Source organism: Lepisosteus platostomus, chromosome 6 (genome assembly GCF_059453375.1).
Source record: "Lepisosteus platostomus isolate fLepPlt1 chromosome 6, fLepPlt1.hap1, whole genome shotgun sequence".
NCBI classification, from domain to species: Eukaryota; Metazoa; Chordata; class Actinopteri; order Semionotiformes; family Lepisosteidae; genus Lepisosteus; species Lepisosteus platostomus.
The window spans coordinates 34,078,536-34,093,520 of NC_142616.1; the positions used below are offsets into that span (position 1 = coordinate 34,078,536).

At 36.8% G+C, this 14,985-nt stretch overlaps 1 protein-coding gene across 5 annotated transcripts in view; it reads left to right on the forward strand.

Moving 5' to 3' along the window:
* inpp5f (inositol polyphosphate-5-phosphatase F) overlaps window positions 1-14,985 on the forward strand; it is an 84,576-nt gene that overhangs the window by 61,032 nt on the left and 8,559 nt on the right. For all 5 annotated transcript variants that reach the window (XM_088635548.1, XM_088635549.1, XM_088635550.1 and 2 more), the window contains 8 exons: window positions 3,374-3,563; window positions 4,929-5,108; window positions 6,640-6,707; window positions 7,076-7,200; window positions 10,172-10,249; window positions 11,336-11,456; window positions 13,469-13,597; window positions 14,765-14,882. In XM_088635548.1, coding sequence (XP_088491674.1) covers window positions 3,374-3,563; window positions 4,929-5,108; window positions 6,640-6,707; window positions 7,076-7,200; window positions 10,172-10,249; window positions 11,336-11,456; window positions 13,469-13,597; window positions 14,765-14,882 — 1,009 coding nt within the window. The remainder of the gene's footprint in view (window positions 1-3,373; window positions 3,564-4,928; window positions 5,109-6,639; window positions 6,708-7,075; window positions 7,201-10,171; window positions 10,250-11,335; window positions 11,457-13,468; window positions 13,598-14,764; window positions 14,883-14,985) is intronic.

Below are 14,985 nucleotides of genomic sequence, written 5' to 3' on the forward strand. Positions count from 1 at the left end.
GTTCTTACAGTTGAGGGTTAGATGTGAGGTCTTTCCAAGATATCACTTGCAGAGTGCAAACTTTGCCGTTATACAGAAACGGATGTAGCACTTTTATATTTAGGATGCTTTCTTGACAGACATTTCTGGGCATGTTACTACTAAGGAACAAGTAATAGGTTTATTCCATGCTGAAAAAAATAAGCAAGAAAACTCAACATTTTGGCCGTGGAGCCTTCTTCAGGTGTGAGCCTGTTTTACTACTAGTAACCTGTTAGTGGAAGAATTATTTCAGTCTGTCCTGGTAAATATTTCAGATGTGAAGGTGTGCCTGCCTGTTATTCAATAAATATCTGATCAAGAACAGCAGGTAAATGGCCAAGATCCCATTTCATTCTGTCTCTGTGTGCATTTAGAAAATCCTTGGCAAATCTGCTGGAACTTTTAGAAAACAAAATGGGCCTCTGTGGATGCTTTTCTGTGAACTTGCACATAATGATGTACAGTAGTATTACAGAGACATAATAACTCTAATTAATAACGGCTCAGCATAAAACATACATTTGTTTTAGCTTGTACATAATCTTACCAGTATTTTTGCACTGTTTTCAGTTTTAACTTTTGAAATATTTGCCAGTGTGAGATATTGTATCTAAGTGGTGGTTCTTGCTTTTTCACAGCCCTTGGGCTATTTCCTTTGCTTGTTAGTTTCCATCTACCTCAGGTTATCAGTGTTGATTCGCAAATCATCCTGTAAATTCAGCATAAAATTAAAAAAGGTACTTTCCCACAATTGCTTGTAGGCATCATTTTCTCTTAGAACCTTATCATTTAATTAAGAGCTTCAGGAAAAAGAGCTTATATTGAGTTTTTTAAGTTAAAATTGAACTTTGTAGACCCTAAGCACTGTGTGATTTTTTTTTTCCTTGTTTCTACATGGCCTTGAAACAAGACCACACATAACACTTTAACACACACAGAAGGTGATTTTAAAGAATCAAAATGTTGCGTATTTCAGCGTTGTGTGTAATAATACCAATGCCCAATATTTTGTGATCAGACAGAAATGAAATGCATGTGCAACTATTATATTGTGCCAGTTTTTCTGCTGAGTACAGTCACAGAAGCCTTTATAATCATGTTGCTGAAGGCTTACCGAATATTATTGCACATTATTCAGAAAAGCTGTATGCTAATATGCGATCTAATAGGCAATTTTAGGCATGGAAATGGATCCAGCATATGACTCTAATATGGGGAGAGGCAGTGCAGTGGCCATACAGAATGAAAGGCACAGCAGAGTTGGAGCAGATGATGCAGGTGAAGGACTAAAACCGTTGATTAAATTGAAATCACATTTATTAATTAGATTAGTGCTATTTCAAATGCTGCCTTGTCATTTCTGATCACATCCTACCTTGATACTATACATATATATGTATACTTTATGTAGTTCAGGTGGGTAGCTGCATCAGCATGCGTAGGCTGCAAAGGAACAAGTAATAGGTTTATTCCATGCGGAAAAAAGGAAGAAAGAGAACACAACGTTTCGGCCGTGGAGCCTTCTTCAGGTGTGAGCACCTTCTTCAGGCTTCAGGCTCACACCTGAAGAAGGCTCCACGGCCAAAACGTTGTGTTCTCTTTCTTCTTTTTTTCCAGCATGGAATAAACCTATTACTTGTTCCTATACTTTATGTATTCTATGGTGGATCTCAATTTTCAAGTTATTTTTAGAAGATGTTATCAGAAATTAAATAACATTTGTTCTAAGTTATATGTGTAACTGGTAAAATAAGCACTAGTATAAGTAAATATTTTTCATGAGTAACTTTTGTCTGAGGCTGTGGCATCCCCAAATAGATCATGAAATAGTTTAATTTAGGTCTCTCAGACAGGCAAAGCATTTTTCTATCAATATTATCAACTCAGACGGCCAATTTTCCCTCTTGAAACAACAGTGAATTACTGTCTCATTATCAGTAAGGCCTGTTTCAAGCCCATTTGGATTTTTAGACCTCAAAAATGGACGATCTTCTGATATTATGTACTATATACCATGGATAATCCAAACAGCTCTTGGGTTACAATAAAATGCTCAACTCAAACTCTGAGCCATTTTTGTTTCTACATTTGTCATGATAGGCTCAAATTTCATTGCACTAGGTGAGTGCAATTCTAGAACTTTCCTTGGGTCTTGGAGGTGTTACTGCTGTAAGGAAAAAAAAATTCAGCACTGAAACTTATTTTTGAAACTGCATGAAAGTAAAGCAAGCACAAATGCAAGCAGGCAGCTGGATCAATTTCGGGAGCTGTTGTCTGTGGTACCTGTGGTACATTTTAAAACAAAGAGAAGACTGTTCATGGTTTAAAAATGAACCAAATTATGGAGTTCCCCTTAACAGCTGAACTGAGTCTTTAAGAAGGATAACTGCTAAATTCCTGATTCTGTTAACAGTAATTCTCAGATCTGCCATTTTCTTGGGAATTTCACAGTCTGTTGGAGATTAGTGTGAAATCCTTGAATTGTGGTTTTAATTTGTACATGTATACAACATCAAATCTTCAGCTCTGTTTAACTCCACAGGGGAAAGTGTTATTTTGGTGTAAGTTACTAAATAATTTACAGGGAAAATGACAAAAATGTTTCAAATGTTTATTGTAATTAGGAAAGAAGAGAAAGTTTTAAATTGCATAAGTTCTTTCTCTGATGACAATGACTCACTTATTTACCTTGTACAGGTAATTTTCTATACATATCAGCAGGCATCAAATGTATCTTTAACATGCTTATAATTTGGAAATTTAAAATGATACAAGTATTTCTTTTTTCTAGGTTATTTTCACCTTACTGTAACAGTAGCCAAGCTCAGTTGTTATACAGAAGTAATACTTTTATTTCTCATAAGTTAAATGTAGTGTGTCTGTACCATTTTTTTTCCCTGTGTAAGAGGAAATGTATTAAAAACAAATTTCACATAAGGGTCAAGATATTCTGTTTACATATAATTAACTTGAAAGAAAGTATATGAAATTGAAAGCAATATGACCAGAGTCCTAATAAAGAAAATTGATTATATATTAAGAATCAGTGGAGAGGGTGAATTGCTAATTCTGCTCTTAATGTGAGCAGCCAGAATACACTGCTGTCCAGGTCATTACAAGGTTGGATTCCAGCTGAGCTGAGTTTTGCTGTTATGCTGTTGATGCGTTTCACCATAGCAAAATGAGATCATTTTGAGGCCTGGAGATTTCTTGGGTTTTTCTGTCTACAAAGCTATGTTCGCACCTCTTGACCGGGTTTAGCGAGTTGACAGTTGTAATCCCTCCTGTAAAAGCGGAACAAATAATTGGGACTCACTTGGAGTCTGCTTCTGTTCCTTCTGGGGTCCTGCAGGCGCACGTCTGGGTGCTGCCCATCATCCAGGGCTTCGTGGAGGTGGAGGAGCTGGTGGTTAACTACAGTGAGGGCTCAGATGAAGAGAAGAGCAGCCCTGAGACGCCCCCTCAGGAGGTCACCTGCGTGGATGACATTCACCCTCACTTCACTGTAGCCCTGATCTCACGGAGAAGCCGGCACCGGGCAGGTAGGCATTGCCATTGCTCTGTGAATACTTCTTTCATCACGATCTGCCATTTCTGAAGAAACAGGTGTATGGCACAGTGTTCCATGCGTTGCGCAGTAAATGTGTTCAGCTTTGCATGGGCCTTGATGATGGAATCTGGTGGTAAACGAAAGCCTCCACTTCTGAGTTGCAGTTTTGAGATTTTATGGGTATAGATCTGTAAAAGATAAGACAGAGAAGAATTATTTCTTCAGTTAATGGAACAAGAAACCGGTTTAGCAGAAAGCACATCTTTAAAAAAAAACATGGCCTTTTGTATATGATGGTCAAAGAAAAGTACTTTAAAATGAAATACTGACGTACTATAGGCTGGGGGTGGTTTCCTTACAGGAGTTAATACTTGCAAATGTATTGCCTTTAATGTCTTAATTCCTTTGAGGAAGCTTGGTTCTCCCTGCAGTCTGAAACTGCAAAGACTACATACTTCAAAGATGTTTGTTTTTATGACTAGCTCTTTTGAAGATGTTGTCAAGTGAAATAATAGGACCAATACCCAAAATATATGGAAATTCCATATCACATTATGATCGACGGAAGTAGATCGACGGAACTACACATTTTCTGTTGGGGCAAATGCAACCTTAACTGTAGCTATTCCTTTTTTGTTAGATCTATTGAACTGTTGCTAATAATTCCCCAAAAATGAAAAATAAATAATAAAATATTTCATCATGACATTGAAAATTCTTTATTAGACTTCTGTCATAGAAATATAAAACAAAGTGACTGTTCAAGGTATTTAATAAAAGCATGGCACATTCAGTTAAAATTTTTAATTTTAATTCCTTACAAATGTTATTTGATAGCTAGTTTTTCTACACCTACACTGTAGTTGAGTATAAAGGTTGTGCCTTTGCATGTATCTTTTAAAAGAAAGGATGCTATTCTTTAACTTCTTTTAAAGGTTTCCCATGATCAGTGATATTAAGAGCACACAGGCTTTTAACTACAGTACACAAAAGTAGTGATTACATTTCTCACTTACAAATATTTATGAAAGATTTAAAAAGAGAAATCTGTTCCCCTTGTTGTTTTATAAAATTAGCTGCAGGTATATGTTTCTAATTTCCAACCCTTTAGTAATCAGGATGCTTTCTTACCAGAGAAGCTCTTTGAAACCCCTTTAGAAGGAAAGCAGTCAGAACCTGAGACTTGGGAATCTCACGCTCTGTGGCTGCATTGGTGAACGTTTCACACTTTTATAGGACAGCATTGTTTTAAATATATTTATTTTCTACTGTATTTTGGAAAGAATGTGTGGAGCTGTGCAAAGACACTGTTCTACCCATCTGAATCTGTATTTCCCCGTGTTTCTGTTTTTCTCAGGGATGAGGTATAAACGGAGAGGTGTGGACAGGAGTGGACATGTAGCGAATTACGTCGAAACGGAGCAGCTGATCCATGTGCACAACCACACTCTGTCCTTCGTCCAGACAAGGGGCTCTGTCCCGGTCTTCTGGAGTCAGGTGGGGTACCGCTACAATCCTCGGCCTCGACTGGACAAGGGTGAGTGATCCACTGGGAAGTACAGGAGTGTCAGGGGCAAATGTTCTGAACAGCAGACAAACTGTTGCGCTGTTAAGCCACTTTATAGACATTTCCATTCAACACCATGCTGATTCGCTCTAGTCACATTGTTGAACTTCTGTTTTCATTGTTCAACATTGTTCTCATTTTAAATATGTTGCAATGGCATGCCTTGTATTTTTGTCATTCTATAGTTTCTCCTCTTTTTATCATATTATTTGTTTTAGTACAGTTTGCCATAGATTCTGAGTGTCCTACACTTCACTGTTTTACTGCTGAAAACGTTTCTGCTCTTGCCCTGTTTGACATCTCTGTATTATTCCTGCTCTGTATCAGCATACTAGGTCACTGATCAGATGGTTTGCAGTTTTTGCCATGTTGGGTATTTATGATGAAAGGTGCCCATGTGCATCAGAATAGCAACACACCAGGGGAAAAAAAAGCTTCGAGCAATGTCAGCTATTGCCAGTGCAGAGACAGTACCTAAAGCTGTGAATTAAAAACATGATTGAAATGATGATGTGAAATGTGCTCCAGAAACACAGAAATAGGAATAAAATAATTGGAAGCTAGGTCTGTAGCTAAGCTACAATAATTGGAAGCTAAGTAATATCCTAGGTTCTTGGCATGAGTGCAAATCAAGCATTTTTTATTCATTTGCCTAATATTTTTTATTGCTGTATGTGTAAAATGGATGCATGTGCAGCATGTAAAATATTTTTTGGGATGTTCAAAAAAACCTTTGATGAATTGAGTGATTGATTTTTACCATCCATTTATACAACTGGTTACTCGTATAAAGAGGTCAAATTTTGATGAGAATGTACTGTAGTTCTACATGTATGAAGCAGACATGACTAACACACAATGTCTAACTAGAACCTGTCCAAGATGAAGAGTTTGAAAATGTTTTAGCAATCATAGTTTTTATGTACATACAATAAGCAATATACTGGATGCAATACAATAGAAATAAGCAATATACAACAGAAGGCTTAGCTATAGATTTGACAGATCATCGTTAGTTCAATATGAGAAAACAGTCTTGATGTAACTTGAATAATTCTTTGACTCTTTGCGGTCTCCAAATTATGAAAATAACATGGCATTACTGTCAAGACTGCAGTGAAGGGCAAATAGACAATTCGAAAGCCTAAATTTGTATACTTGACATGGTTTGATTCAGAGACTGCTTCTTTTTAAATTTCTCATAAAGCTTTTTTGACATTTCCACTTGCAAAAAGTAGGAGCCAAGGGCACCAAGGTAGTGTAATTATCATGGTAACAAGAGTGGTTTTATTTCAGAGTCAAGATAAATGAAGTGCAGAAATGTTTAAACTGTTACTGTTGAACTGATGTCAGGCAATTGCTGGGCTCTGTCCTTTGTACAGTATGCTTTTAGAAAATCCCCTTCAAAAAAAGGGCCCATTTTAAGAACAAGTGAAACAGTGTAAAAACAGCACAAATGCTTACCAGGAAATGCTGGAATCAAATCATGTTTTTTTCTCAGGTGAAAAAGAGACAGCTCCTCTCTTTGCTGCTCATTTTGAGGAGCAACTGAGGATTTACAAGAAGCAGGTGAGTGTGGCCTGAATAAATGGGATGAGATTGCACTGTGCATTGAGCAATGCAAATATTCTTCAGTTTTCTTCATCTAAAGTTTGCCTAGAATACCAAAAATAACATGAGGGTGTCTGTAATAAAGCTATACTCTAGTCACCTGGTGATTCAAAGAGGAAAACAACTTTTTAGATTGAATACTTATCCTATACATCTTTACCTTGTTGAGGAGGCTAATGTAAGATAAAACATAAACTGAATGCCCAGTATTAGTAAAAATACATAGGAGCTAAATCCCATTTAGAAGATACAATTTTAGTTTTTACTGACCCTTTTTTCAATTGTAAGGCAAATGACAAATTAACCTTTTGTTTGGATTTGGGCAGGTTATCATTAATTTAGTGGATCAAACAGGAAGGGAGAAGCTGATTGGAGATGCATACCTCAAGCAAGTTCTGCTTTACAACAATCCCAACCTGACCTATGTGTCTTTTGATTTCCATGAGCACTGGTAAGACATCCTGGCAATTCACTGAGATTCTCTTATTCTTTCAGTTAGTCCTTTAGTTTAAATGTACTTGACCAAGCCTGTGGAGTTGGAGATTGATCTGGAAAAGGAAATTCAGTTGCGTTCTAACCTTTACTGCTTCTCTCAAGGATGGGAATTGAGAAGTGATGAGTGGGAGGATAAGCACAGCTAGCAGATTGTTTAATGAAGATTTCTTTCCCCTAAACAGTGGTTCCCAGGAATAAAAAGCATCAATTTTAAGTGGGAGACCTTAAATTTAAATAGTTTCACCATCTACACAATTCTTTGCGGGAGTGAGTGGGGGGCAAATTTCTAAATTTGGAGCATGTTACATTTAGAAATCGCTTGGAAATCCCTCTGAGAAGCTGGGTGACTTCGATGCTTCCAGCTTCCCCCAAGTAATGCCCCTGGTGTCAAGGAAACTCTTTGGCTGCAGAGTTTGTCTGCTTTGAACAAACCTTCTATTAATATTGTTTCACCTTCATGGATGATTTATTTTATCTGACTGAAGTCAGTCTGATAGGAGTGCAGCATAGTTGTAGAATGATTGCTTGAGGATCAAGTCAAGATGACATTTTAAAACTCATCTGAAACCTAAGAACAATTTAATTTGCTTCACTATGTCAAGAGAAAATGAATGAGCCTTCAGTATGGACTTAAAAATGAGAGTGGATGGATTGCTAATGTCTTTACGAATGGAATTATATTGAGATAATACGAGGGAGAGGGTTGGAGTTAGCTGAGTAAGAAACTGTATTCCCACCGGCTGATTACCACAAACAAGGTAATTTTATTTGTATCTATTATAAATAAGCATTATTGGTCACACTGATTTAAAGGTTTGCCTGGGCACCCACAGAAAGAAAATCTATGCTAGGCTTGGATAAACTTGATTAGTGTGCTTTTATATGACCCAGGATCCTGTTCTGAGTAAGTGCCTGACACAGTATGGCCTGATAAGCTAATCAGGCTTGCAAAAGGTGCATCAATTGAGCCTGCATGTTTCTAGAAAGTTCCATGATGTTCATTCTTCAGTAGTCAGATATTGTAACTGATAAAGTAAAATATTAATTACATGGTCTGTTTTGCTTAGCTTTTTTTGTTTTGTAACCTATTTCCAAAGAAAATCTCAGTTTTCAATAGATATTTTTAGAACTCAAAATATAGAATAGAAGAAAGCTGAGTTCTGTTGTGGGAAATAAGTGTTTACATAATGTAGTGCTCTTTTTTTTAACCCTGTACTGAGATATGGTGGACTGATCGGTAATTATTTTAATGTACTGTAGCTTATGCTACAGTTGTAAATTTAAGTTTGGACTCACACCATGGATGATATGAAGTATTTTATTTAAAATTTGCTGGTTCTTTTTTTTGGAAGGATAACATTATCATATCATACAATAATTAAGTGTGGTCTGGCAGACAGTATGGAACCTGAATATATTGTTTTCATTTTTGCTTTGCAATCTAATCAACATTCTAGCTAAAAAGATCTCTAAAGCATGTTTAGATTCCAGGAAGATTTAGAGGAAAGTATGTACATTACAAGAACATGATTGTAAAGGTGAGCTGTTTTTAAATTGTTGGTTTTGAGGTCAACATTTGATCTGCCAGCCATATGTCTATGAAATTCTTTTTACTCCTGTTCTCTGTTCACTCTTTTTGTTCTAATTTAGAGGTGACTGGATGCATAAAAAATGCTATTAGTGAAAGCCTTGTTAAGTCCACTAGAACGCAACACAGATGGTGTTTCAGTGCTTTAACAATATTTTCCCCTACCACCACCTGCCTTTTTATTTCCATGTAGAACAGCTATTTTCTTCTGAAAATATTTCCACATCAGCTTGGAAGAGTCAAAGATGCTAAGGACCGAGAACTGTTTTTATACCAGTTGCTATTGTTGCTCACAGTTAAAGGGGAACTGGCACACTATTTTCATATCCCAGGGTTAGAAAGAGTCGGGACTGATGAGTGTGTTTCAAACCACGATAAAAGTAAAATGTGCACAGTAACCTGTAAAACCACCAATTTACATCACAAAACACACTAAATTTGCAGATATGTGCAGCACCATGTTCTAGGATTCAAAATGAGGCAACAAAACTTCTAGTGACATGATGCGGCCCTATAACATTGTAGACAAGCAGGCTTGTGAATACATCTCTTTTAATCCAATAGAAATATTGCTTTGATTTTTAGATTTTTGGTTTTGAAAAACAGTATATGATATCCTCAAAAGGGGAAGCTTTGCTCTCTTTACTGCACAATCTGAGAGGACTTCACTAATTAAAGTAATGTTTTTTTGCAAATTCAAGTGAAATAAAACTTTATGCACGTTGTTACAGATTAGAGCAGAGCTATTCAATCAGTGGCCCACTTAGTCCACTCCATTACACAATTTTGCAGATGTCAGCTCCTCAGTTATTTTATTGTTAATTAGAAGGCTCAGTGTAGGAAATGAGGTGGTTGTATCAATGTATTTTTGAAAGTCAAGACCACATAAATCTTAAACCAAAAAAGCTTGCTTATGTTATTTGATTATTTATTGTTCATTTATTGTTTTTATAAGGAACTTGGCTTTAGCATTGGAGAGCAAAAATGTGTCATTCAAATGGCTGAAAATATTAAGCTATAAACAGATGAAACCATCAATATCTAAACATGTATAGATGGAGACCAAAATCACAATATTGAAAGGTGAAATAGTGGTCTTTTCCTGAGATTCTAAAGCACAGTTTAATGCATGGATTGACTTCCACATTGATATACTGTAACTTGCTTTCTGAAAGGAGGATACAGACTACTGTTTTTTTTAAATGACTATATCTAAAATACATGGAGCTAAACTAAATGTTTTGCCTCTAAATATTTATAGTTTTGTCAAATTTGGTTTTGATGAATTTGATGAAGTACAGTGTCATCTTATTCAATACAATTGCAAATGTTTTCACAGCCGGGGGATGAAGTTTGAAAATGTCCAGACTCTTACAGATGCCATCAGTGACATCATAACCGACATGAAATGGGGCTGGTGAGTTTGTGTTGCATACTGTGTTAAACATGGTTTGTCATTCCCATTAGACTGAATGCTAGTACAAATCAAAAGGCAGGATTCCAGTTGTGGGCAGCACTGAACTGCCAGGGATAAATTTGTGATTTCTTTACTTTGTTTGGAGTTACAGCTCAGCCCACATCCATTTTCAGTCCTTAATAAAATATGTAAGATCTGATGCTGTAAATGCTGGACTGAACCTTCTCTAGGGTGAATTTCTGCTTTGCTATCTTGTATTTCCATCATCTTTCTCTGAATTCATTAAAATATCTTTTCAAAAATATTCTGATTTTAAACAGCAAGCATAGCTCTCCACTATTAAAATGTGTATAGTGTGGTGGCTTTGCTTTGACTGATCAGAATAGTGATCAGACATCTTGGGTTGTTTTCCAGGGCTCCCCGTCTTAGGCTTTGTTATTGACATACTGTAGCCTGCAGCAGTGAACATGTATTGTCTTTCACAGGACAAAAGCCAGTGCCAAAACGCATGGTTTTAACTGTTACTTCCCAATGCAATGTATAGAAAGACAAAACAATTTTTCTGGAACTCAGGTGACTCTAAGTGTATGCACGGTCTCCATAACTTGGATTATGCTGCCCTATAATATTCTTTGTTAACACCATTGTTCTGTGCTCTATAAAACAAAAGCACAGCTGAATACACTTGTGCCATTTCAGTGAAAAATCTGTATATGTAACTTTTTACAGCTACAGAAGAATATACTTTTAAATACACTCCACATTTATTTCAAGTCAGTAGTGTTTATTAAAATGTATTGCAGAAGGCCTTATATGAGGCATGGATAATGAGGCAACCTCATCCCACTTCTGAATGAGCTACTACTGTAACAGCTTCTCTAGTGTGGTTCTAAGTAGAGTTTCTAATCTACTTTAAATTCTTGGACTTCCTGTACTTTGACACACTCTGTTAAGGCATTCTCAAAAATCAATTACAGCACTTTCTAGGTTGAATTGAGGGAAGGGGGACTGGAGTCAAAACATTTCCTAAGCGGTCTAGTCCACCCTTCAGTTCGTAAGCTTGTTCTTGTGTTGCCATGCCGACAGGGTGGACCAGGCTGGAGTGATCTGTAAACAGGAAGGCATTTTCAGAGTGAACTGCATGGACTGCCTGGACCGGACCAATGTGGTACAAGCAGCTATCGCCCGCATAGTCATGGAGCAGCAGGTGAGCTATTTCGGATTCTCTCAGTTGATCAACACAACAAAATGATGGCTAAACCAATAAAGATTTGTTTGTTCCTGGTTAAAAAACAACAACTTTTTTTAGGTACAAAACTCAAGTTTCATAAAGTGTGTAAATATTTCCTTTGTAAATCTACATTTGAGGAAGATAATGGGGAAACAAAACTTTAATTTTTGGAGGTCTGTTGGATAGCAACAAAAAAACTAACTTTTTCATATTTCATATGTAGTTCTCAGGGTTTGAAACAGTGGTAGATTACTGCAAAGACAATTACATTAAGCACTCTCATACAGAACCACACACCTGCGTGCTGAAGATGAAAGAATTGTTAAATAGAGTGCAGGGAAGGCTTGACTGTGCACACACATCTGTTTTGAAGGAATACAAACTTGCCCACTTTAATTAAACCGCTTAATATAAGACAATTATTGAGTCTGTGAGCACAAAAAAATAATCTGGTGTCACTGTATACATTTGCATGCCATTACACTGAATAATTGTGGAAACTGTGCAGATAGTCAGTGTTTTGACAGGTAGAACCTTTAAGTTATGTATTTTTTATTTCCATTTCACTCATCTCAGTTTGTATTTTGGCAAAGCTCAGCATTGTTTTTTGATATCTGACTCAGGTATCATGTTGCACACCAGTGATAGACTATTATGGAACATGTAATGTTCACTCTTATTTTCTTCATTATGAAAGAACAATGTGGAAAAGATTTTCGGTCAGGCAGATTAAAATGGTAGGGAGCAGCATTTTTTGCCTTTATGTTGGTGGCTTTCCCATTGTAAACATTTCAAACAATCATGGTCAAACCTTTCTTCTGCTATTGATTTGTATTGAAGTGATTATGAACTTCACACCCTTTATATTTCCTATATTCCTGTTTCTCCTGTACAGCCATCATATTATTTGTGTGAAGCCACAGTCCTACAGTAAGAAACTGGCTAGTCATTTTGCATTCAGCTCTTTGAATTTTCAGTGTTAAACTGCATCCATTCACTGCAGTGAATTGTCTCACATTTCAATTCTTCTCACACTGTTCTTTATTGTAAGATGACATTTAACATCCTTTAAAACATTATCACCTTTCAGTTGTTAACACTGTTGGATCTGCCTTTTTTCTCTTTGCTGTTGTGCAGGAGTATATATTTCTTTGTGCTTTTAATATTTCGTATAATAGCAAATATTTCTTAGAAGAAAATTCCAATGTAAAACCAAGGTTTTCTCGTTTTTTTTAAAAGCAACGTTTCTTAACCCATTGGTGGCCTGTTATGTATAATATTTTCATTTAAGGTTCCTGGCAATATTTTGACCGAAGCCAACAGCATGGAATGAAGTGATAGTGTTTTTATTTCTCAATGGAAACAATAATTAAGAGTGAATTGCGACCTACAGTATGTGATGAATGGTTTAAACTATAACTAAGGCAATAGTGCATTTCTCTGGTTCTTGAGGGATATATGATCTTAATTTTGTTTTGAGTAAGCTGGTTATTTTGTTTTGAGTAAGCTGGTCATTATTAGTTTGTTTTTGCAGTACAAATGCTTAACACATTTCCCAGATGAGATTTAAAGAGGCATATGAAACATACTGTATATGGTGTATACAGTAGTCTCTAAGGCCTGGAGTTGGCTTTTCTGGCTTTGAGGTTCTCTATTCAGCATTTGTTATGACAAATGCATTCTATGAAAGTAAAAGGAAGCAGAATAAAATCCTTTTATCCCAGGATGATATTCGATACCAAGAAATGAACAATTAGTTTAGTAGTAATAAATGAGCAAAGAATGGGGATTCTTTGCTTTTCTTTTGAATGTGTATATCACGTCAGTGATTTAAGCTACAAGTGATGTAACCTTGGCACTGGAAGCTTATTCTGCAAACCTGTAAAACAGGAGTCTCACATTGCTGGAGGTCACAGTGTCCTCTGGTGACTTTAAGCCAGACTTGAAGTTGATCCATGCTGGTTCTTGGCTGTTCTTGGTCCATGCAGCTGAAGAAGCTGGGGGTGATGCCTCCTGAGCAGCCGCTGCCTCTGAAGTGTTACAGGATCTACCAGATCATGTGGGCCAACAATGGAGACACCATCAGCCGACAGTATGCAGGCACCGCGGCCTTGAAGGTATGCTTTTCTCCTTTTTTTTTTGGGGCTCCTCCTTTCGTAGTGTCCTAAATTTAGTAACCTTTACTGAAGCACATCTTTCCTGAGCTGAAATTAATTAAAGCAGAGCTGAGGAGTTCAGGAAGATGCAAGCCTTTCCGGAAACCTTTCAGGAAGTTATGCCCAAGCCGTGTATCTTGTAATGAAGCTTTTTTTTTTGCATTTGCAAATTGGAGAAATGTATCTGTGAGTGTCAGCCTTCACATTTTGTATCACTATAGACTATATAATCATAACCAAAATTAGAGAGGAAAAGCAGGCCACGTTTTTAGCTCAGTTTCCTGCCTGAGATCTTTTTGGAACTGTAAAGCTTTTGCTAACTACACAAAAATGAATGTGAACACAATGAATATTGGTTCAAGGAGAACTATACTCGGCGAATAAAATGATTGTGGTTTAAGTTTTTTTTTTAAGTTAAATTTTGAAATATGCAAGGGTTATGCAAGGGTAGCTAGCCATCATATTTGTGTATCTGTCTGATACAGGCACAGAAGTGCAGGTAGGCATGCTTAATGCACCTATTTGTCATTTCTACACCCCTGATATCACTCTCTCTATCAAACCACTCCAGCTCTCTTTTTTTCAGTTCCTAAATTTTAGAATCTCCAGTTTCTCACTAGAAACCTATCTGATTAAGAATTGTAAATTGTTTCTTGCTTTATATCTGAAAACCCTGCACCATATGGGCTGAGAATGAGGAAGTGTAGGCAGACGCCACCAGCCTTTGAAGTTTAAGATGAAGTATCATGATTATTTGGAGAGGGTGTTTTTAAATTCAAGTTAAATCGTGACCTCTGCAACTTTATGGGTGCCTGCAGGCTCATGCTTTTCCAATTGGTACTGAACCTTCTGTACATGAGACAAGAACGAAGTGTAATAGTGTATCTAAAGATTAATTTCTTGATGGGTAGGTGAGCCAGAGGAGCCTGTCTGCACTTTCTCATTCTCTTGTGTGAGTCACTGCTGTGAGCAGTTAATTAACTGTGGGCTTTGAGATTATTTTCAAGGTTTGTACATATTTAAATGGAAAACTGTCATCCTGTGATTACATGTTTTACCAATTTTATGAACATTAGAAACTATTTTTATGCTGTTTCTTTATTGACATTCGAACCCTTCTCATGAAAGGGGGATTTTACCAGAACAGGGGAGAGAAAACTGGCTGGTGTGATGAAAGATGGGGTCAACTCTGCCAACCGGTACTATCTGAATCGCTTTCGAGATGCCTACAGGCAAGCTGTTATCGGTAAGGAAATTTCTGTTCATATAGCCATACTCACACTGTAATGTATTCATCACAATATAGTTGTCGATGCCCTGTTCAACTTCTCCCCTTTCATAATAATGAT